The following is a 25,833-nucleotide window of genomic DNA, read 5'->3' as shown; positions in this document are numbered from 1 at the left end:
GGATAACTATTTCTACATCAGAGAATCATTTGACCACATCTACAGGTCTCCAGATGTTGATGTATCTGCCATCCTAGACCAACCATAGTGACTTGAAAATTTTAATTTACTTCCAAACCAGCTTTGGAAATCTAAGAAAAGCAGTAGTCAAAAGAATATTCCTCAAGACATGGACTGAGAGATAGTCACTCACTCTAGGAATATATTCTTTATCAAGCTTCTGTTAACCCAGATGTTGCTGAAAGAAGAGTGTCAGATGCCAGTATAGATTAGATAAATTCCCATAAAATCAATTTACAGACTAGACTTTCCAGACTTAAGTCAGTAGTACTTTCTCTTCTTTCTTGTGAAAAATGAAAAAAGATTCAGGTTGTATCCAAGGGTCACTCAAGAAATCAATCAATCCTTTTATTCATTTTAAATCTTTATGAATCAGTTGCTCTATACATTCCTCTAGGTATTACAGGTAAGACCCAAGAATAAATAGGAAATTATAGTCTCGCAGTTTTGTACCAAGATAACACATATACATAGATAAGCATAATATAAATTCCCTTCATAGGTAAACCTCTAGGAAAAGTTGTTTATACTTGCTTTTTCCACTCTCTCACTTCCCACTTACTTCTCAGTGCATTACAATCTAGTTTCCAATCCCACTCAAGTGAAAATGCTCTCTCCTTGGTTCCAAGTGATCTCATTAACTACTAAACTTATTGGTTTATTGCTTAGTTTTTATCCTACTTGACTGACTTGCTTGTCACATAGACACTCTTGAATATCTCCTCCTCTTATATACACTTTCCTCTTTTTATTTCTATAACGTCACTCCCTCCTGATTCTCCTCCTTCCTATATTATTGCTCCTTTTCAGTCCTTTTTCCTGGATCATTACCCATATCTTGTCCTCTGTGCAAACTGTTCCCCAAGGTTCTGTGCTGGGTTTCCTTCCCTTCTATCCCTGTATTCTACCCTTTGGAAATCTTATTAATTCCTATGAGCTCACTTGTCATCTATATCAGACATTCTTAAATATTTTTTGACAATCTGGTAAAGCTTATGGTCTTCTCAGAATAATGTTTTAAAATGTATAAAATAAAATGCATAGGATTACAAATGAAACCAATTATGATGAAGTTATTACAATATTTTTAAACAAAATTTATGGATCCCAAGTTAAATACCTTTGTTCTACACAATTAACTCACATATACATGTATATGCATATATGTATAGATACATATATACACTCATATATAAGCTCACACATATGCATGTATATATGTATATTGTATATATGTAAGTATGCATGTGGGGGATAGGGTAAGTGTGTCCAGTTTCCTATTTATCCTTAGGTCTTACCTGTAATACCTAGGACAGTGTACAGAGCAACTGATTCACAAAGAGTATATCCAAAATGTCTTCTTCTATTATTATTGTTTTCTCCTCTAAACCTGTCCCACCTCTGAACTTACCTATTTTGTGGAGAGCATCACTATCCTGTCAGTCACCAGGATATCAACCTTATCCTCAACTCTTCCCTTCATATAGGTAATCAATTACTAAATCTCATTATTACCTCCACATCTCTCCCAAATGTCCTCTTCTTTATACTCATGCTTCCATTTCCATCATTTGGGCTCCCATTATCCAGCCTTTGATATTCAATAGCTATTGAATTCTGCTGATAGTTCAATAGGTATTGAACTAAGAACCTCCTAACTCATCCTTCTCTTTTCAGTCTCTCCTTTCTCCCATCCAACCTCCATACCGTTGCCAAAATCTTCCTAGACATAGATAGATCCTACCATACCATCCCCTGCTCAAAAATCTTTAATGTTCCCTATTACCTCTAGAGCACAAAGTCTTCAGCCTGTTTTTAAAAGCCTTCCTTCAATCTGGTTGCAGAGTATCTTTCCATATTTCAAATCTTATCTTCCTCCTTTTATGCACTCTTTATTCCAGATGAACTGAATTTAAGAGAGTTATCATGATGAAGTGGGTAGAGTACTATCAGGAATATTATCTAGGTTGTCAGCCTGCATAAGACATTTAGTAACTGTGTGACTGGGCAAATCATTTAACTTATCTGAACTTAAAAGCTGTTTCTAAAACTTGAAATTCCATTTTGTGTGTCTGTCTAGCCCTTCATAATATTTCATGTTTGCTGAGAATATCTTCTCAACCTCCCAGAATTTTTACTTTCATTCAGAGTTGCAGTTTAGTTGAAACTATTTCCATAAAACCTTCCCTGATCTCCCCAAACATTAGTACTGATTCTCTTTTTTCCAATTTTCTTGTATTTACTTGATATAAATATTTTACCTCCATCACTCCAGTAGAATACAAGCTTCTTGAAGGCAGACTACTTAAAAAAAAAAAATTACCCCCAGCCTCTAGCAATAGTACTTTGCATATAGTAGATGCTTAATAAATGTTTAATTGGAGGAAGTGATGTTATGAGATCATAAAGAGGAATGGGGAATGTGGGAATAAAGAAAAAACTTAGTGAGGCCCCAATTATATGCAAAACAGTGCTCTTGGAACTAGAAGAAAAATAAAATTTAGATAAAATATAGCAGTTGGTTTCAGGGAGAGTTTAGTTTAGTAGTGGAATAAAACAAACCCAGATGATTACAATCCACAGTATTATAAGTGTCCTGGAAACACATGAAATAAGGTGACAGGTGACGGAAGTGGGAGAAGAGTCTTCCCAGTTCTAACTTGTTACTATCTGGGCCATGGTATAAGACTGGGGTAAATTCCATGGGGACTTTACTTCTTGAGTAGGAATTTAACCAGTAAAAAAAAGAAGAAAGAGAATTTGATTAGTAGGGAAAAATATGAACAAAGATATAGAAGCAGGAGAGAATAATGTATGTTCTACATTCCAGGCTAGCTTAAGGAGGAACAGTTTTGGTTTTTTGTTGTTGTTGTTGTTGTTGCTTTTGAAGAATTGTCACTTAAGCTCCTTTCATAAGCCTACTCCTAGATTTCTTGAGAGAAATAGATATGGTTTATTTATTAAACACCTAGAATGTGCTAAGTTTCAGATCTTAAAGAATGTCATTGGGGAAATCTAGTTGGGAAATAACACAACCATATGTGATAGAATTAAAGATTTTTGTTATTGTTCAGTTGTGTCCAATTTTTCATGACCCCAATTTTAGAATTTTCTTGGCAAAGATACTAAATTGTCTTAACATTTTCTTCTCCAGCTCATTTTACAGAGGAAACAGATTTGAATGATGAAGATGTCTTTAATTCCTAAGACCACTGCTCAAACCACTGCACCACTTTGCTACCCTTCACAATTCAAGGATAGAACAGTATATAAGCTAATTGTGTGTTATGAACAATATATGGAAAATGCCTTCTTTCATCCCTTCCTTATCCTTTCTTACCCATTCTCCAAATAGAGCCAGATTATTTTTTTGTACATTCACATATTAAGGTCACTCCTCTGCTCAAAATCATCCAGTGGCTCCTTATTGTTTACCAAGTAAAGTTCAAAATGATTAGCTTGATGGAAACCTTCAGTCCAACTCTCTTCCTTGCTCTATCAAATATTACTGTTCTTTATGTATTTTATGCTCCAGCAAAACTGTACTACTCATAGTACCCATGACCCACAACCCTATGCTTTTCCATACTTGTCTCTATTATAGTCAGTACTTTAGTAGCCTTCCTTCTCTGACTAAATAAAGATGAAGAAGCCCCAAACTCCCGAGTCATCCAGCTGAAATAGTCTGCGCTTTTCCCAAAGTTAGGGACTTTGAATATCAAGTAAGCACAGACCAGGATAAGTCCTTGAACTCTGACCTGCACACCAGGTCCAGACTTCTCCCTCTACTCCAATGACTAGTCCTTCTTGACCCAGATACTTGTTGTTGCAATATTTGTTATATCTGATGCCTCATGATCACATTTGGGGTTTTCTTGGTAAAGATACTAGTGATTTGCCATTTCCTTCTCCAGCTCATCTTACAGATGAGACTACTGGGGCAAATGGGGGAAGTGACTTGTGAGGGTCACATAGTATTTGAGGCCAGATTTGAACGCAGATGAGTCTTCCTGACTCCAGACCCAGCACATTATCTCCTGCACCTCTAGATACCTCCAGGTACCACAACCCTATGAAAAACCCACTAGATATTAGTGTTCTTTGATGACCCCTTCCACTAGGTATCTCAATCAATCTGCCCTATTTCTCTCCTCCCTGATTGCCCCCCAGTATTGTGAGTATTCTCCCTCAGTAAAGTTTGCTTGTTTTGTTTTTCCTCTGCTGGCTCTCATCTTGTGCTATGTAGTTATGTCAAGTTTCCTTTTCTGTTTAAAATCATTTAGCCATTATCCAGGATGGGTACTAGTGGGCTTAGAAGCCACTACTACTTCCAAAAGAAAGGCTTAGAGTTGGGGACTGAGGAATCCCCTTATGTCTCTCTGACACTAGGGCTGTGATGTTAGCCCTAAAGTGCACATATCATTCAGTCTCTTCCTCTGGGCAACAGAAGTGACACAAAACAGATTGTTGCCTTTTTCTTGCATTGTATCCTGGTGTCCTCAACCTAACTCAAACTACATTAATAGAGCTCTGTGCCTGAAGTGCTATGTCCCCTGCATCTCCTCTCCCACATGCTGAATTTCCACATAGCCTTTCAAACTAATTGAAATGCCACCTTCACCTCTTCCAATGACATGCTCTTGATACTCCCAGTTAAAAACTATCCTCCCCATCAAAAGCCAAAAGTCACTTTGCATTATTACTATTGAGATGGAGCCATTATCTCATTGGTGTGGGTACTCTTTCCATCAGAGATACATCTTCCTCCTCTGGCCTCTTGTCCATGTCCCCCACTAAATCCTCCACACAGAATCTTCATAGGTTCTGGAAGCCTTTTCTATCTCTTGACTCTACATGGATGCCAATGGAATATTTGGTACTAAACTTGGGCACTTATGAATTATTTTGTATTAGAATTATTTTAAAGGTCTTTGTAATCTATAAGCAGGTGCTTAATAATTTATCATTGACTGATTACTCGAAGGCAGGAGACTGTGTCATTTTTTGTACTTGTAGTTCCTGGTTGCTGCTATGGTATTCATCACTCAGTAGGTGTGTAATAAATATTTCTTTTTATTATTATTATTATTATAGCTTTTTACTTACAAGATATATGCATGGGTAATTTTTCAACATTGACCCTTGCAAAACCTTCTGTTCCTACTTTTCCCCTCCTTCTCCCCATCCCTTCCCCCAGATGGCAGGTTGACCGATACATGTTAAATATGCTAAAGTATAAATGAAATATAATATATGTATGCATGTCCATATAGTTATTTTGCTGCATAAGAAAAATTGGACTTAGACATAAGGTATAAATAACCTGAGAAGGAAATTAAAAATGCAAGCAGATAAAAACAGAGGGAGTGGAAATGCTATGTTTTGGTTCATACTCATTTCCCAGAGTTCTTTTGCTGGGTGTAGCTGGTTCTCTTCATTATTGAACAAATGGAACTGATTAGTTTCATCTCATTGTTGAAGAGGGCCACGTCCATCACAATTGACCATCATACAGTACTGTTGTTGAAGTATATAATGACCTCCTGGTCCTGTTCATTTCACTCAGCATCAGGTCTCTCCAGACCTTTCTGTGTAATAAGTATTTTTGATTAAGCTGAAGAAGGTAAGAGAGAGTTGAGTATTTAATTTCCCATTTAGTTGTGTACTATATGCCAACAATGTAGTGGAAAAAACACTGGATGTGGAATTAGGGGATCTGGATCTGGATATAGATCTGAATATAGATAGATCATGACTTGGCTATTTATTACCTATGCCCCCAATTTGTTATGAGCCAGAACTCTGAACTTGAAATAAGGATTCTTACAAGGTACTAAGTGGAATTGATGAGACAATGGTTATGTAGTTTAGCATGGTGCTTAAAAGTTCTCTAAGTCCAGTATGATTGATTTAATCTTACAACAAATAATGGTTTCCTAGTGATATAATGATTGGTTTATACTCAGTGTAGAGCATATAAGCTGGGAGCCTCAGCTAGATTCTTTAAGAGGCAGAGAAGATAAAGGACTGGGGGCAGGAGTTCAAGCTCTTGGAACCAAGGAGAGAGATTCATTTGATCTTTGGTCAGGCTCCTGCTGGCTGGCTCTCCTCCTTCATTTTCTCCACTGAAACCAAGATTCTGGAAGGCATCTAAAAAAGCTGCCCGGCCCCAGACAAGGAGACAATAAAGGATTTGGACTTTAACACCTGGCTGTTCTCATGGTGATTACTGAACTGAAAAGAAGGCTGCTTCCTGAGACCCACGAGAAAACTGAACCAAAGAACATTACACCAACTCCCCTGTCAGTTTCCTTAAAAGTGTAAAATGAAAGGGTTGGATCAAATCAGGAATCCTTAAATTTGGTTCTTTGAACTTACTTTCTAAAATATCTTCAAAATTTTATTTCAGCATAATTGGTTTCCTTATGAATAAAAGAAAAACTCTTGGACTAAACGATCTGTAAAGGTCCTTTTCATCTCCAAATCTATAATTTACCTGATAAATTCTCAATAACATTTGCTATTTGTTCATCTCCCAGGTGATCTAGTAACCACCTGAAATAAAGAATTGAGTAAAAGCTCTTTGGACAATATCCAGTGCTGATTAAAAAAAATTACTTGGGCTGACAGTCTTGGCATTTATAAATCTGGTGCTCATATATGTTTTATATGTCCTATGTTTCCATATTCCTATCTGCCTTTTCAGTATTATTTTCCAATACTCCCTATTTCATGCCCTATAAGCCAGTTTTACTGGATTCTCATCACACTGTCCCTTCTTACTCTACCTTCTCCAACTTTATACTTTGGATTGCCTGTCCTTGAACTAACTCCTCCCTCTATCTCTTCCTGAGGAAATCCTTTCCTTACTAAAATGTCCAAATCAAACATCACTTAGTCCATGAAGCCTTGGATATTTCCCTCTTCTTCAATATGTCACTCATTGGAAATGATTTCTCCATCTTACTTCTTTTTCTTTTCTTTTCCTTTCTTTTTTTTTTTTTTTGACTTCTCCTATGCACTGACATTTTAATTTGTATTATAATAGTTTGTGTATATATCTTGTCTCTGTGAGCTATTCCCTGAGGACTCAAGTTTTCAATTGGGACTTGAATCATGCATGAAAGGAGTCCACACTCACCACTCATTTGGTTAAGATTGTTTATTGGCAAGGACACTCAACAGGAACTTGTCCACCTCAGTCAATAGTTATCTCTGGATTCAAGAATATCCATATGCTGATAAACTTTTTTTTTTTTTTTTGGCAGTGCATCTTCTCTGAATGGGAGCCAGCTGGTCTTCCACAAAGGGATAGAATAGTTTTTTTTGGGAGGCCGGAAAATCCAATATCACTGAACTCCATAATATTGCAGCTTGGTCTGGAATCTGCCCATGTTAGGAATCATTTTCTGGCTTATGATTCTCTTGTTCAAGGAGGATAGGTGGTGGCCCTCAACATACAAGCTTCACATACTTTCTAGTAACATGTCACAAAAAAATCATAGTCTGAACCAGTCATTAGCATCCCAAAGTAATCTAATACTAAGCAAAGCATTACAGAGTGTTCTAATGATGATCAAGCGATTCAGAATTCTCCAATAAGGGCTCTCAAGCAAGAGCATGCTCTCTTAGTCATATTAAAAACTTGTTAGTAAGACAGGGGAGTGATTATGTTAAGTACTATCTGCCTGATGGGTGGTGGGGGTATTTTTACCTTTCTTTATATCTTTAGTGCTTAGCATAGCATCTGACACATAGTAAGTAAATGCTTAATAGGTGATTATGGACTGACTGATCATTTTTGGGGCCAAACATAGGATTTAGGCACAAGAAAAAGCAATGGAAGGAACTGGCCAGATTGGTACTCATGAGCAGTAGCATGCTATGTTTCATTAATCATAAAAGCTTCTAATGATTAGGTTCTCTGAACAGCAAGATTGTGGTATAATTGAAAAAAAAAACCCACTAGACAGAAGGCCTAGGGAGTCCTGCCTCTGATATGGACTAATTTTGTGACCTTGAGCCAGCTGATTCATTTCTTTCAGCTTCAGTTTTCTCATTTGTAAACTGGGGACAATATCATTTGTGCTAATTATTTACATAATTATAAATGAGAAAAGCACTTTGTGGCTATGCCATTGAAATGTAGGTTGTTGTGATGATGATGATGAGCAATTTTAGCACATGGATAATGGATGTCTTGTTTATCTTATACTGCCCATAGTTCCTAGGACAATATTTTGTACATCATTGGGGATTGGCCCATATTGGCATAATTTAATTGAGCAGAGTTATTTCAATTCTATGCCCTTTGGATGAAAAAGAAAAGGGAACAAATGTGGTCAGTCAATCTAATATTTACTGGTATCCATATGGCTAAGTTAGACATCTGGAAGGCAGACTCTGCTTTCCCCTTTTCTTCCAGATGTAGACACAAACTAAGCTTTTCTCTTCCTGCCAGGGTGTTCCCTGGAGGTGACCTGGCCTTTCAAATGGTATTGTCTTGGTGTCCTTAACTTAGTCTTTACTCTATGCAACTTCAGCACATTTGGAAGAGTAATTATTCTTTTTTCATAACGAAAATGCTTATTTACAGAACTAACCCTCTCAATCTACTGTATCTTTAAAAAGAAAAAGAAAAGCTTAACAATTATAGCTTTTCTAAAGTGGAATGGGAAAACACAGGTTTCCTTCACTTGAAATTTTTGCACAAAGGCTGGATGACCACTTAAGAAATCAATTTTAAATTGTATCCCTTGATAAACTGGATGGCTTCCCAGGTCCCTCTAACTCTGAAATTCTATGGTTTTTGTGAAAAAAAAAAACTAAATAATAGAATTCTATTTAATAAATTTTTATTAAGTCCATATCATGTATAACGTTCTCTGCTGAATATTAGAGATATAAAGATAAAACAGATGTAGTCTCTGCCCTTTAGAATTATTGTTCTTCGTCCCCTGTTCTTAAAGAAGACCAATGACATCAAGAGGGTGATATCTTTTTTTTTTCCCCCTGAGGCTGGGGTTAAGTAACTTGCCCAGGGTCACACAGCTAGGAAGTGTTAAGTGTCTGAGACCAGATTTGAACTCGGGTCCTCCTGAATTCAGGACTGGTGCTCCATCCACTGTGCCATCTAGCTGCCCCCAGGAGGGTGATATCTTGAGTTACAAATGAATTGTAAATGAGACAGGGCTATGCAAAATCTTCAGCCTCACTCTTTCCTACAAGTCATCAGGAACCAGTGGCTAGACATAAGTCAAGACAACAATTGGTGATGGCTCAAGCCCCTTAGAAAATCTTAATTTAGGGGGAAGAAATAAGCCATGCCTATAAATAAGTATGGTGTAAGGTAGAGTTGATCAACAGTTAGGCATATATGCAAATAAAATGTTCTTAAACAAATTGGGAGAGTCAAAAAACACTTTCAGCTGAAAGCATCAGAGCTGCCATCTTGTCAATACAGATAGATATAGGAAAATTTGTAATACCCAAGTCCAGTAGAAGGAAATAAGCTTCCAAGAAGACGATAAAGTAAGCATCTTTACTGAACAGAAATGCTTAAAAAATACAAGATAGTCAGAAATGGCAAATCACTCTAATACATTTACCAAGAAAACCCCAAAGGGGGTCATAAAGTGTTGAAGCAACTGAAAGAACTGAACAAGATCTCGCTTCTGGAATAATACAGAACAAACATAGGCCTTCTTCCCTATATATATTTGAAAATATGATGAAAATCATCATGGTTTTTCTACATTTATCACACAGATTGTTAGCTGTCTGGGTGAGCTGCCATCGTTTATTTTATTTTTATTACTTTTTATTTTAGTCCTAGAAAGTGTTAAAAAGAATGAGCAAAAATTTCAACTCATCAGGATATATTTGTTTTAATATGTTAGTTTATAAGTTTTTTGAGAACAAGAACTTTCTTTTGCCTCTTGTATATCTGGCACCAAATGCCAGTAACTAGTGGGATCTTAATAATTTGATTAATTGGCCCTGAGAAATTCATTATTCCTCTATATCTCCTAGACCAAACAGAATAGTACCCAGTCCTGTATCATGTTCAAATCAACTTGCCGTGGTGTCTTCCCACTCTATGTTTTTGCTTTCTCTCCTGGGGTTTTGGCCATAAACATCAATGTTTGCCTTTGAATCAGTCCCTGCCTTGTTATTTCTATCATGTTTCTATAATGACTTATCTGACAACAGGTGGATTGGGGGAAATGAATCTAATTTTACCAGTAAGCTCCTTCATAGACTTTCCCTGAGGGACAAGTCTTCCCTAATATTCCCCTTTTATAGAACAGGAAATTGAGGCACAAAAAATGAAGTACTGCACATTTCACACAAAAACACACACCCTCCAAATATGCCAAAGTCCACTAATCAGAAAAAGCGGTGAGATAAAAGCTTAGTCTTCTGTATCCTGGGTCAATGCCATATAATCTAATCACAATAGACATTATGGGTTACTTCAGTGAGAGAACAGATTTGGTTGCTCCTCAACAAAGCACATTTTCCAGGAAGACAAAGAAAACATTTGTTGGCAACTTGAGATTTTAAGTTGTAACTGTCACAAGTGGGGCTAAAAAAGGGATATGGATTTAGGGTCCAATGCTCCAAGTTTAAATTTCATTTTTGTCACTTAATATCCCCAACTTGTCAGTACCAGAACTTTCACATCTATAAAATGAGAAGGGAGACTAGATGATCCCCACTGGTCTTTCGAGCTCCAAATCAATGATTCTATGATCTACCCTATCAGCAGCTTGTCCAAGGTCATGAAGTGAATTAGTGAGAGAATCGAGAATAAAGTCTCTGACTCCTAATTTAAGTTTCCCACTATTAGAATTGCTAGGAAAAGAAGGCTGGAATGGTAGAATGAATGCTGGTTCGGAGCTACAAGTTAGTTTAAGCTTTGCTTCTGACTAGCTATGTGTTCCCTCTCTTCATTGGCTACTAATTTTCTCACTAATTCTTAGTTTTTATGTTTCTCTTAGGATGTTGTGATAGTGTGCAGTTATTTCCAATTCTTCCTGATTCCATTTGGGCTTTCTTGGAGTAGTTTACCATTCCCTTCTCCAGCAGGAGATCGATTTCGTCAAGCAATTAGAGTTAAGTGATCTATCCAGGGTCTCACAGCTAATAAGTAGCTGAGACTGGATTTGAATACGGGTCTTCCTGATCCCAGGCCTAGTGCTCTATCCACTGGGCAACTTAGCTGCTTCCTGTAGACTTTGAGATTTTATTAATGAAGTCACCTAGCCAATTAGAAAGCTCAGAGAAGAGGCACAACTCTGGGCTACAGGCTCTCCACAAATCAGATTAGATAAATATTCCCATTTTAACAAATCTTTTATCCTGAAAGAATGCTCAGAGTTGCTTGTGGTTTTGCAGAGTGACTGGACGACAAGAAAGATGTAAAAAACGAACATCAGAATGACATGTAAAATTCTTTATGTGATTCTGGTGGATGCCAAGGGACATACCCACTTACTAGACTATCTTTGCTTTTGAAGAATTCAAGTATGTTCCCACTTTCCAACATAAGCCTGAGTTCTAAGCCTTTTGAGTGTTTTATGTCTTTTTTTGGTGGGGGAGGGGAGAGGAGGAATCATCATCATCATTATCATTGGCAATTTGCTCTGGAGAATTATACCTATATGATCATAGAAATATCGAATATCAGATCCGAGAGGAATCTTAAAATCACACTCTTACTTCTTCGCACAGTCTCTTCTCCGTGGGTGTGCTCTTACTCCTCCCCGCCTTTTCTTGCGCTTAAAAGGATGGGGAGGCATTCAGAATGAGAACAATTGGGCTGAAGGAGAGTGATATGGAAAAAGGGAAGGTCACTGAGTCCGAACCTTTAGTTTTAAAGGTGAGGAAACTGACCCTCGGAGAAGGTGCAGAGCAGTACAGACTCACCGCATCTTAAGTTTAAAGGCAAAATTCGAACTCCCGGCCACCTGGGTGTGCCGGCTTGCGAGGGAAGCGGAGTTCTGGGGAAAGGGTCTTGAATTTGACGGACAGGAGGAAGTCGGTGACGGTTTGAGAGCAGAACCGAGACACGACCAGCCCCTGCAGAAAGCACCAGATTTCTGAGGATTTTTCCCAAGTCGGCAGAATGTCAGTTGCTGCTTCCAGTGAAAACATCCCCCACTAGCGTGGCTAGCCACTATCCGAATAAGATCAGGAAGCTGCGGCGGGATTCACCCAATTAGCCCAGCAGATGACAATGACAAAGGCTGGCTACTCCTTCTCCCCTTCTTGACTTCCCAGCCCCCACCTCCCTTAGAGATGCATCCCCTGGAGGGGGAGGCGTGGTGGTGGAACCAATCGATCGGTGATTGAGCGCGTGGCCCAGTCGGGTCCTCCCCAGAACCTGCCTGCCACCGCTGTAGAAGAAGGCAGCTCCCAGGGTGCTGCATTCATCAGAATTGCTGAGCTGATCACATGGTTTTCTTCCTGCCTTCCCCGTTAGCTGCTCCTTGTCAGCAGCTGGCGGAGCCCGAGGCCGCAGGCCAGTGTCTGCAGAAAACCTTTCCCGGCCCTACGTTGCAAAACGCCAGCCTCCTGCTCGCGCTCCCACACCCGCGCCGCCGCCAGCCCGCCTCGCTAACTAAATGGTTTTCCTCCGTGCCAGGGAGATTACCGTGGATCCCAAGGAAGCTGCCTCCTACTAGGCCATGTTTGCATTTGAAGAATTCAGGTAGGCTCCCGCTTTCCTGCACCAGCCCGAGCCTGGCTTTTTGTTCTAAGCTTATTGAGGGTTTTTTTTTTTTTTTCTTTTTTCTTTCTTTCTTCTTTTTTGCTGTGTAATGACACTCTGGGATCTGGCTGCAGCCAGGCAGGGCTGACTTCGATATTTGTTGGCGGGTTAGACGGGGTTTGGGAAGGACTGGGGTTTTGGTGGGGGGGAAGATGGGAAGCTCCGGGATCCAAAGGAAGGATGCTAAGTGAAGGCTGAAGTGATGACTAGATAACTGATTTCTCTGTTGCACGAATTGATTTAGACCCACCTGGATGCCGCTGTGGGACTCTGAATACCAAACGACCCAGCATCGGTCCAGCCTTTGTCAAACCCAGGAGATAGTGATGCTCCTTTTAAAAATAAATAAATAAAAAGGAGGGGGAATGAAAAGAATGTTAATGGTGGTAGCTGAAGCCGGAGAATTTGGCAAGTCTGCAGAGCTAAGATTTGGCTTTGACTTCATCAGATGTTTGTTATTTTTAATAATAATCTCCTGGCTGGGGAGCTCCGAGTGAAGCCTGTTGGAAGGGTTTTCCTAAGCAGGCTTTCTCTTTGCTGTTTGTAAGCGGTTCAGCTGCTGCTGCTGCAGTTATTAATGTTCCAAATTAGCATCTTTTGTGAGGCTGACTTACCCCCTTTCCTCAGAGAACCCACCCCTGAGTATCCGTGTGGGAAGGGTAGTTTGGGAGAGATGAAAATTAAGGGGGGAAGGGCTGAGAAGCCAGACTGATTCTATGTATGTTGCCACCTCTTGTGAGCTTATGAAGGAGTGGGTTTGCTGGGATTCCTGACCTCTGCAAGCCTCTGGTTTTCTGAGAATGATTTACTCTATTTTTATGCAAAGCCTAAACATTCTAACAGCTGGAAAGACTAGTGACTCAGGATGTCAGAACTGGAAGAGAACTTAGAATCATAGAACGCGGAATGCCAGAATAAGAAGGGACCTTAGCATCACAGAATATGAAATGTCAGAACAAGAAGGAACCTTAAAATCATAGAACATGAAGTGACATTGCAGGAAGGGACCGTGGAATCATAAAGCATGGAATGACAGAGCAAGAAGGGACCATGGAATCACAGAAGGTGGTATAGCAGAGATGGAAGGACTTTAGAGATCATCTAATCTATTACCTCATTTTACAGATGAGGAAACTGAGGTTCAGAAGGCTTAAATAATTCATCTAAGGTCACACAACCAGGAAATGGCCAAACGAAGATTCAAAAAGACAGGTTATTTGAATTCAAGTCCCTTGTGTCCAGTCCACCAGAATTCTGTGACAGCCTTACAGCCATGATCATAAAACCCTTTTCTGATCTCCCAAAAGGTTACAACCCTAAATCCTTAAAAAAAAAAAAAAAAAAAAAAAAAAAAAACTACCTTAGTAGATATTTATAAGAATGAGTAATGGAATGAATGAAAAAGGGAGGAACCCTTTTCATACAGAAAAGTGAGTTACAAGGTTGGGCTATTGATATCTTTCTGTAAACTTGATACTTTAAAAAAGAAGATTCAAGGATTTCTATTTGTGTTATCTTTGAGAAGCTTGCTATTTAAAACTGGGGTTTGGAAAGGCTAATTCTTATGTTGCAAAGAGGTTATAGATTTGAGAAAACTCTGATCTTATATCACAAAGACTATTTTCTATAACCAATGTTAAAAATTAGGACTAGTGGCATTTCACATTTGCCAGCAGGTTTTTTGGCCTGAGTATTGTATTAGAATGCTATGTAACTGCAGTTGTCCGATCATTGTTAAGTGTGGTCCATTCAAAGATAACAGGTACTCATACAATAAACATTTATTAAGTACCTACTGAATGACAAATACTAGGGACAGGGAGACAGTTCATATCCTCAAAGTGCTTACTTTTTTTATTCACTTCATTTCAGAACTTGAAATTTCTTTTGAGATCATCTAGTTTAATTCCATCTAGTCCAACTTTTTGCCAACTTTTTGCCCAAGGTGACACAGATACTAAGTATCAAAGACCAGAAATAGCTAGTAAATGGTGGAGTAGAGATTCAAACCCAGATCCTTCAACTTCAGATTCAGAGTTTTTCCATTAAACCACACTAACTATGTGAGGGAATTATTTTGACATCTATGTATAGAATGGATTGGATTGGAGAATTAGTCAATCAACATTTTTAAGCACCTAGTATGTGCTGGGGAGAGCCAGAAAGGGCTCACAGTTTAATAAAGGAAGCAATATGCAAGGAATTATTAAAATATGTTTCCATCTTAAAGGTTTTGCCAGTAAAGTAAATTTGGTCCTAGTTACCAGAGGAGGGAGTTGATTCTTTACACCCTCTGCCCAGTCAGGCTACACCTGGAGAATTGTGCTTAGTTCTAGGCAATCTTTTTGATAATGAACATAGATTGGCTAAAGATTGAGATGACTCCCAGGAAAATGAAAAACACCAAAATCAGACTGAATGAATCTTCACTTAAGGAACTAGTGATGTTTAGCCTTGAGAGTAGAGGACAGAGATGGGATGATAGGGATTGGTATATTAGCGGTAGGTGTTTGAAGAACTATCATTTGGATCAAGGCCTTGTTCTGATTGGCCCCAGAAAGCAGAAGCCATGGGTGGAAATATCAAATTAAGGTTTGAAGTAGGGAGAAGAGAAGGAAAGAGTCAAGAAAAAAAAAAAGATCTGAAGTTATAGTAATACAGAAATAGAATGTGCTGCTGCTGGAGGTAGTGGGTTCCTCATTATTGCAAATGCTTTTCAAGCCTTTGTCTGGGATTTTATAGAAAGAATTTTGGTTATGGATCATATTAAATGGACTCTGAATTCTCCTATGCTCAAAGATTATGTGATTCTGAGCTCACAATATAGTCAGAAGAATACAGCATGAACACAAATATGTGACTATGCATTTATTAAGTTCCTACTATATGCAAAATATTATGCTAGGTGCTATGGATAAAGAGAGAAAAATTAAGCCGCCTCTGCCCTCAATTCAATTCAATTCAATAAACATTTGTTAAGCATCTGCTAAGTGCCAGAGGATATACAAGTAAGTGCTAAGTGCTGGAAATTCAAAAAGAGGCAAAAGATAATACCTATTCCCAAGGAGTTTATAGTCTATCTGGGATAGCCACATATAAATCTTTAAGCATATGCAGAAGTCCAGCCCTGAAATTCTTCCTCTCCTCATCTCTACTGATAAGTTATTCAGTGGAGACAAAGGCACCAGTATCTGAGGTGAGAACTTCTGAAAGATAGAGTTGAGGTAGGAGTGTATTCAAGGAATGGAATATACAAAGGCACAAAAATTTCATGTGAGGACAGATTTATTGAACCCCATAGTATGTGAAGGGGAGTAATGTATAACTAGACTAGACCCAGGTAGTGAAGGACTTTAAAATAATATAAATAGAAGAGAGTATATTTTATTCTAAAAGGAATTGGGAGGTGCTGGAGCTTATTGAACAAGGCAGTAACAGTCAGAACTGCTTTAGGAAAAATTATTTTGACATCTGTGTATAGAATGGATTGGATTGGAGAATTAGTCAATCAACATTTTTAAGCACCTAGTATGTGCTGGGAAGAGCCAGAAAGAGCTCACAGTTTAATAAAGGAAGCAATATGCAAGCAACTATGTACAAACAAGCTACCCATAAAATAAACTGGAAGGGAAGGAATTAAAATTAAAGGGGATCAGGAAAGGCTTCCTATAGAAGATGGGATTTTAGTTGGGACTTGAAGGAAGCTAAGGTGTCCAGGAAGCCAAATGAGAAGAGAGAGTATTCCAGGTTTGGAGGACATTCAAAATAAATGCCTAATGTGGGGAAAAATGATATCTGACAACCAAAGCCACTGGATATCAGTCAGTCAATAAGCATTTAGTAAGCACCTACTATATGCCAAGCAATGTTCAGAAGCCTTGAAGATAAAAAAGGGGGGGTGGCAAAAGACAGTCTCTGTTCTCCAGAAACTCATAATCTAATAAGGGAGTGAAGAATGGAGAAGAAGGAGGTATAAAATAATCTAGAAAGGTATGATAAAGACTCTTGAACCTGAGTGATGGTCTTTTGAATAAGCAGAAGGGACAAGGAAAGATGTTAAGTAAAAATGACAAGATTTGACTACTAATTGTAAGTGTGAGGTGAGAGCAGGGAGCAGTCATCTATGCCTGAGGTTGTAAATCTGAAATCACAAGACCAACACAAATAAGAATATAAGTAAAGGCTAAATAACAACTCACATTTCTATAATATTTTACAGTTTGCAAAGCATTTTTCTCCATAATAACCATGTGAGGTACATAGGGCAAATAATATTATCCCATATGCCACATGAGGAAACTGAGGTTCTCAGAGGTGAAAGGAAATCTGTTAGAGGTGTTAGAGAGAGAATTTATTTTCAGTTATTATATATCAAATTACTTATTTTCAAGTGTGAGGTGGAACAGATGGTCACTGAAGACCATTGCAGCTCTGTGCTTGTGTGATTCTAAGCTCCCAGTCTAGTCTGAGAAGTATAACATGAACACAACCTTTTGGAGATCAGAAGACCGGATTCAAATTCCACTTTGGGGTCTTAATAGTTATGTGGCCTTGGTCAATGACGATAGGGACGATTCACAAACCACTGTCTTCACAACAACCCTGTGAGATTAAGAGAACTTTAAAAAAATCCCCATTTTACAGTTGAAATTAAAACAGAGTTTAAACTACTTTCTTGTGGTCATGTAACTAGGAAATATCTGAGACCAGATTCAAACACAGGTCACTACATAATTTTCAAGATTAACTTTCCAGTTTTAATTTCTGTGATCCTAATGGACTTGCCTAAAGTCACACAGCTAAGAGGAAAGTAGGGAAGGGAAGCAGCTTGAATTAAGCATCTATTATATATTAGGCCATGTAGTAATGCTTTAGGCATTTTATCCCATAGTAAATTTCACAATTTTGATTTAACCTCCATGATGTCATTACATATCCAATGATGTTTCTATCACATCGCCCCCTAAGAAGGACTGGAGTTTAGTATATAATTTCCCAAGTCCCAGGTAAGATTGAATGGCTCCCTATTTTTGACTTTACCATTTATTTACCATTTATGCTTTTTGACTTGATTTGACTATACTTAAAGTACCTATCTGATCTTACCCCCCATTTATAAATAATAGTTAAATTTCTCGTCCAGTTGTTTTTCAGTTATTCCTACTCTTTATGACCCTTTTGGAGTTTCTTGGCAAAGATACTGGAATGGTTTGCCATTTCCTTTTTCAGCTCATTTTACAGATGAGGAGACAAATAGGGTTAAGTGACTTGTCTAAGATCACACAGCTTATAAGAGTCTGAGACCAGATTTTAACTCAGGAAGATGAGTCTTTCTTGGCCCCCTCAACTTTTCTATTCTTGACTAAAGTCTTTCACTTGAAGATGACAGGAATTGCTAGGGTTGTTGTATGGGTGTCATTGGAAAGACTTCTGTATGTCTGACAATTGTCTTATAATCAAGTTTGCATTGTTGCATCTACATTGCAAGTCATAACCCTTCTCTGGGTCTTGGTTCTTGATCTGTAAAATGAAGGAGGTCAACTCAATGATCTGAAGTCTCTTCCTTCTTTAAATCTAGGATATTGTGATCTCAAGCATCAATTAAGTCCACAGAATAAGGCTAGTGGTCACTGGTGGGATTAGTGGGTATAGTGGTGGTCCTAGCTAAAAAAAAAAAAAAAAGGGGGGGGAGAACCCTAGAGTTAGAAGAATATTGCAATGTTAAATGTCAGTGAGTCAAGGGATCAATGGAATCCATTGCTTCTAATGCCCAAATTCCTACTGGGATTGTTGAATACCATGAAGTTATATGGGAAGAAAGAAAAGAATATTGGATTTGTATTCAGAGGCTCTGGGTTGAAGTTCCACCTCTGCCACATCCTTCCTTTGTGATTTTTTTCTAAGTCACTTTACCTCTCTATGCCATGATTTCCGCATCTGTAAAATGACAAGAAAGTGTGGCTCAGTAGATAGGGCACAAGGCCAGATTAGTTCAAATCTGGCACTTTTTAGTTATGTGACCCTAGGCAAGTCCCTGTTTGTCTCTATTTCTTCATTTGTAAAATGAGATGGAAAAGAAAACAGCTAACCATTCCAGTATTTTTGCCACAAAAACCCCAAATGGAGTCACAAAGAGTCATGGTCCTGAAACAAATCCAGAACAACTGGTGCTATAGCCAGCAAGCACCTAATAAATATTTGTTGAACTGAATCAAAATAGGGCAATTTTATAAGGTCCTTTTTAGCTCTCAGTCTATTAAGTCAGTTGACAAATAATCTGCCTTAGTTTCCTTATATGTAAAATGAGCATAGTAACAGCATCTATTTCCTAGGGTTGATATGAGGGTTAAATGAAATATTTATAAACTGCGTCCAAACCTTGAAATACTATATAAAAGCTAGCTATCATTGGGAGGAAAAGTTTTCTTTACATGATATGCATGAAAAGATTAACCCTCTCTGAGCCTCGATCTACTCATAAATATGGGGGAAAAAATGTATGACTGAGGTCCCTCCCAGGTCAAGCTTTATGATCCTCTGAGTCTGGGATAGTCATAAAATGCTTCTTTAAGAAGGAAGTGAATTTTGATTTTGATCTTGAAGAATAGGCTGATTTGAATAAACTGAGAGAAGTGGGAGGGCATTTCTAAAAGGGGAAATGGTGTGAGCAAAGCAGAGGAGGTGGGAAAATACAAGGCATATTCAGGAGACAGTGAATAGACTGAACTATCCTATCATATAGGGAAGAGTGTTTGATGGCCATGTAGGGTTTCTATAGGATTAATGGGAGGCTAATCTGGAGCTGGATTATGGAGGACCTTGAATAAATACCTTACCAAGAAATATGGACTTATTGCTAAATTCAGCATCTCCATGACTTTCTCCTGAAGGCACAGATGAACTTAAAGAAAGTCTTTCAGCAGAGGAATAACAAGATGAATAGAGTAGCCCAATCAGCCCTTGGTCCATTCTAGTTGTGAAAAAGTGAATTATGTGCATTTCACTCAGTTTCTATGAGCAAGTGATAGATGGGCATTGTCTCAGACAAACCAAGACCCAGGAAAACCTCAGCTTAAAAAAAAAAAAAAAAAACAAGGTCTTCCATTGCATCTTCCATAAGTTGTCTTGACCTGTGTTTTGCCATTGCATCCTGATAACTGCAGGAGAAGGTGAGGATTAGGACTTTGCACAGTTCTGCCTCATTTAACATTGCAGGACAAGACATCACCCTCCTGCTGTCATTGATTCTCTTTGAGAACATAGGATGAATAACAATGGTGATCTTTTAACTGGGAATGTTTAACCTGGAAAAGAGAAAATATAGGGGAATCATGATAGCTATATATTGATTTGTAATCTTGGATCCTTCTACATCACCAATTCTGTTCAGCACTGAACAAGTGTAAGCCAGTCTTCAGTTGGGGTACAGTGATATGAGAGATGTGTTATTCTTTTGAAACTGAGATTTACTTGGGGTTTATTCAGTATTTAGTAAACTATTACGAGTCCAAGAAGTCCAATTTCTTTCTTCTTCTTTGGTTCCAAAAGTAGTTGAAAATTAATTCATGTGAAGTTTCCAAAATCATTGATTTTGTTTTTCTTTAGAGGAACCATATTTTGAGATGAAAAAATACATTGCTTTAAAAAAAAATGTAGGTTTTTGAGGTAGACAGAGAAAGCATAAGGCATGCTTTGAGGGGATAATGAGATTGACCAGAACAGAGTAGGTGATTCATATGGAAGATGACAGAAAGACACAGATAGATTACTAATGAAAGAAATGATTATTAATAACTAATGATTTGGGAAGATTCACAGTCCCCTTTTTAGCTATTTTCAAGACCTTCGTCTTTGAAGATTCAGTTAACTTCTTCTATCTGACCCCATCCAACTTTATAAGGAATCTCTAAACTAAAGTGAATTCTATTCAATCAAGTTTGGGTGGAGACAGACTCTTTTATCTAAATTCCCCAAAGGTGGAAGAGTCTGGGTATAGAAATAGTCTCTCTGTCCAGGAGTGACATGATTCACTCTCAGTGCCTCATTATAATATTAATTCTCTCATTAATTGTTAACCAATCAGAACTGTCATCCTTTTGAACACTTTCCTGCCAAAAGAACATAGGAACCTTGAGCCCACCACCGTGATAGTCTTTGGTCTAAGAGACAGCCAAATGACTTAACTTTTAATAATAAATATACTGGCCTTAATAAAATGATTAAATTACCCAGAAATTGTCTTTCAATTCTTTCTAATCACCACACTGATGGAAAAAAGACAGATAATAATAGAACTTTTGAGATTTTCAAAGCACTTTACATATATTATCTCATTTGAGTCTTATAATGATATAGTGTGACATATAATACAGATATTATTTTCATCCCTATTTTACATATCAGAGAATAAAGCAGAGAGACATTAAATGACTGGCTCTTGGTCACAAAAGTATCAGAAATGTGATATAAACAGATCTTCTGTACTTCAGATCCTGGATGACATACTATTTCCTATATGTCCCAACGTTACTCTGATATGTAGGATAGAAGCAAGTATAAGTCATAATCTAATTTTTTTATTTTTTTATTTTTATTTATTTATTTATTTATTTTTTGCTAAGGCAATTGGGATTAAGTGACTTACCCAGGGTCACAGAGCCAGGAAGTATTAAGTGTCTGAGTTCAGATTCGAACTTAGATCCTCCTGACTTCAGAGCTGGTGCTTGATGCACTGTACTACTTAACTGCCCCATCATAATCTAATTTAAGGAGTGCTTATTAGCCAAAAGATTGGTAATAAAGGGGTCCCCTCCTCTAAGAGGGACTTATGACTTCCTTCTCTCTATCATTAGCTAGGAACTCAAGGACTGGGGCTTGGGAAGTAATAAATGAAATAAATAAATGAGAAGTTTGTAGAATCATAAAATAAACATTTGTAATATGATAAAATGAAGATTTAACTTTTGACCATCCTTGATATAGAAATCAGCCATCTAAGAGAAATAAATGAAATTTCCTGTCATTTACGACTCCAGGCTCAGAGTTGTTCAGATGTGCTCTCTCTGGCTTGTTGTGATGTGAGACCCACATCCTTTAACTACTTTAACATTACTTTAACTAAGTACTGGTTCTTTAACCAATGCCTTTAGTCATAAAACTCCCTCTCTTTTTTATTCCACTCTTCTTCCCTCTTGACTTCTGAGCCAAGTGGCTAAGTGCTCTTTCAATGAGCCTCAGAGTTAGAAGGGATCATCAGTGAGAGTTTGGTGATACAAGAGATGTGTTGCACATTTGAAGTTCAGTTTAGTCTTAGAGCTATATTTAGTATTTGAGTTAACCATTATGACTTAGGAATCAAAGGCCATCTAGTCTAATATATACCTGAATAAGAATCTCCTAAGATGCTCTGATTCTTATTCTTCAACTGATGAGCATCTATTCAGTTTCCAATTTCTTGCCACTACAAAAAGGACTGCCATAAACATTTTTGGGTGTCATATTTTGGAAAGGATATTGATAAGCCTTAAAGTGTCCAGAGAACAATAACCAGGATAGTAAAAGGTCTCAAGATCATCCCTATTATAATATAAAGAGAATTAGGATGTTTAGCTTGGAGAAGAATTAATTAAATGAGTGATAGAGGGGATGGAACATGAAAGGAATCTTTAGATATTTGAAGGGCTACCTTATGAAAGGATTGAACCCTTCTACATGGCCAAGAAGTCAGAACTAAGACAAGTGGTTGGATGTTGAAAAGAGATAAATCTAAGTTTGATATATGGAAAATCTTCCTAATAATTTAATCTGTCCCAAAGTAGAATGATCCACCTTGGAAGGAAGGAAGTTACCTATTATCCTCAAGTAAAATACAGATTGGATTAGATCCCTTCAAAGTTCAGAAATTGATTGTGAATTCATTTGGTTTATATATTGATTAAATTTCTACTTCATATAAACAAGGCCCTGGATCATTCAAAGTTTTGTTGGTGTGGTTTTTTTGATCATAAAGTCCCTATCTTCAAGGAAAGTATAGTTTGCTAGAAGGCTACAAAACATGTACACAAATTATAGTGTACAGTAGGGTTTGCTAAAGAAAAGGAATATTGTAGAACAGAGATTCCCATACTTTCATAGTTCACGGTACTCTTAGTATCTCAAATTTTCAATAGCACCTATAGGCCAAAAATAAAACAACCAAAAGGTCTATTTATTAAGTTGTTAGCACCAAACAAATTAATAAATATTCATATTAACAACATAGTAACTTTTTAGAAGAATAATACACATAAACTGAGAGAAAAAGATAACATTTTTACATCATTCTTAAATAACCACAAATACTTACTAAGGAGATATGTGCTCCTGTGGGTCCCTGCCCCACAACCTTGGAACTACATTGGACATTGCCATCCTCATTTCCAGTTCCACATTGATTTTTGATCAGGGTTTGCAAATAAAAAACACTGTTTCCCAAAAGATAGGATATGACATTTGAGAAAGTTGGAAATATTATTGGTAGAGTCAAAAATACAAGTAAATAAAAATATACCATAAACATTAGAACATGTCATAGAAAGGAATGTACATAATCTAATATTGAATTACTTCAAGTCAGTAGCATGTATCTGACATTTAGGTTCACTTATTTTTCTCAAAAATTTAAACTATCAGGGGAGTCCTTGTGAATTCTTCACCCCCAGCTCAGTAGAGGCAAGAAGATGGCTCAGTGAGGAAAGAGCTAGGGTGTAGGAAAAGGGTGCTTTTTTTAGATATTATGACAGTAATAATAACTAACATTCCTATAGGCAGACTTGTGCTGATGTTTAAAAGCTAGTTTTCTGAAGAAAAAAAAAAGTACTCACAACACACTTTTAGTTTTAATGGCTATTATTAATATTGTTGCTATCATTTTCATAAATACAAGCAATTGACAAAACATCTAATCAAGCCCTGATTTATATCATTTGCTGATTTTGAGGTATAAATGCTCACACTGAAAATTTAATATCAGCTTTCAGGAGCAGCACAGCCCCATGTGTAGGTGGGGACTAGATAATTTAATTAATATCTTAATACTTAGGCAATAGGAAAGTTGGTGTAAAGAGGAGATGGGGAGAAGAGAGCTAGGTGATACAGTGGATAGAGTACTGGGAGTGGAGTCAGGAAGACTTGAGTTCAAATACAGCTTCAGAAACTTCCTAGCTGTGTGACTTTGGCCAAATCATTTAACTTTTGCTCCTGGAGAAAGAAGAGGCAAACCATTGAAGTATCTTTGCCAAGAAAACCCCATAGACAGACATCCACAAGGTTATGAAGATTCAGATCGAAAAAAACTGAACATCACAGAGACTTTTAGTGAAATAGTGACCTGGTTAGGCTTGATCTTTTGGAAGATTGTTTTATAACTGAGTGAAAGACAGATTGAAGAAGGGAGGAGGAAGACACACCAAATAGAAGGAATTATTAAGTGATGCAGAAGAGAAGCAATGAAGGCCAGAACTAAGGCAACAGATAGCATTAGTAAGGAAGGGACAGATACATGAGATGTTGTAGAGGTACTTATACCAAATGTATATAGCCCACCTCGGAATACATAAATATATAATTATATATATATATATATGCATATATATATATATGTATACACACACATATATATATACACATTATTCATATATTATATATAAATATAAGAATTAATTAGAGCTTATACTTAAATAGTATTTTATTATCTACAAAGAACTCTCACAAAATATGTATGACTAATATAATACATTTGTATCTATCTCCTGTAGTTTAAATATTTTTCAGTCAATGAAATAAGTTTGATTAAAATAGCATTTTAAGACTGATATTGCTTTTATAGAATTGTGTGTTCTATCTATTTGAAAGAAGAGCTGAGACTGATAGTCAAGTGATCACATTCCAATCCAGGCTCTGTCACAAAATTCCCCCATGATCTTAAAAGTCACTTCATTTTTCTAGAATTGCTTTTCCCAACCTGCAAAATGGCAGTAATAGTCCCTTTCTTGTTTTTCCTCACCAGGGCATGGTGAGGACAGGAGAGAATGGATTTAGACTTCTTCTAAAAGTTAAAATCTTTAAATAACATAAAGCCCTGTTAATATATATATTTTGAATAGCGTTTGCAATTCATATAAGAAATAAAATTTAGACTCTCCCTTTATTCCCTATCTTTGTAATACAATCTAAATAAATGCCACTTCCTCCATAAAGTTTTCCCTGATCCTATCCCTAATAATCTTTCCTTCCATCCTTGGGCCTCATATAGCATTTCGTTTGTGGCCCTCTCTAATGCATTTGCCATGAAATATAATTATTGATTTATTGCAATTATATGTATCTATAAATTATAATTTATAAGTTTAAGACATGTTTCTATATATATTATTTATGAAGTAAACCTATTAAATTGTAAACTCCGCAGAGATCAGGGATAGTGCTCCATCTAAACTTTCTATCTTTCCCAGCATCTAGCACCATACTATAAACATGTGAAGTGTTTAATAATGGTTGTTGAATTTAATTTAATTATGAAATGAGTATCCTACCACTGCAAGAGTTGGAGGGAGGGTTAAGTTGCACACTAGGCAAGATACATACACTGGGCAGGTAGATGGCACGATGGATAGAGTGCTGGACCTGTAAGCTGAAAGACTCCCTGAGTTCAAATCTGACTTCAGACACTTGCTAGCTGTGTGACCCTAGGCAAAGTTAATCCTATTGCCTCATTTTCCTCATCTGTAAAATGATCTGGAGAAGGAGATAACAAATTATTCCAGTATCTTTGCTAAGAAAAATGACTGAACAGCAACAAAGATACACAGAGAGAAAAGGACAAAGGACCCTATATTATACAGTTTTAAAATGATGATACCAAGATCCAAAAAGTTTAAGTCCCTTGCTCTGAGTCACACATCTCATACATACATGTTAGAAGCATCTTGAATCCAAATCCAGCTCTCTACCTGCTGTAC

The 25,833-nt window shown here is 37.3% G+C and overlaps 1 protein-coding gene across 9 annotated transcripts in view; it reads left to right on the top strand.

The window, feature by feature from the left end:
* The window catches only part of EVL (Enah/Vasp-like), a 253,911-nt gene that overhangs the window by 49,242 nt on the left and 178,836 nt on the right, over window positions 1-25,833 (top strand). For 6 of the 9 annotated variants that reach the window (XM_074291303.1, XM_074291309.1, XM_074291307.1 and 3 more), the window contains exon 1: window positions 12,278-12,775. The exons of the other annotated variants lie outside the window; for them this stretch is intronic. In XM_074291303.1, the coding sequence (XP_074147404.1) occupies window positions 12,753-12,775 (23 nt within the window). In that variant the 5' untranslated portion in view covers window positions 12,278-12,752. Of the gene's footprint in view, window positions 1-12,277; window positions 12,776-25,833 lie in introns of those variants that run through there. 9 annotated transcript variants of the gene reach the window in all.

This window comes from Sminthopsis crassicaudata, chromosome 2, assembly GCF_048593235.1.
Source record: "Sminthopsis crassicaudata isolate SCR6 chromosome 2, ASM4859323v1, whole genome shotgun sequence".
Classification (NCBI taxonomy): Eukaryota; Metazoa; Chordata; class Mammalia; order Dasyuromorphia; family Dasyuridae; genus Sminthopsis; species Sminthopsis crassicaudata.
The sequence above is the reverse complement of the archived record's forward strand: the minus strand, read 5'-3'. Positions and strand labels throughout refer to the sequence as shown.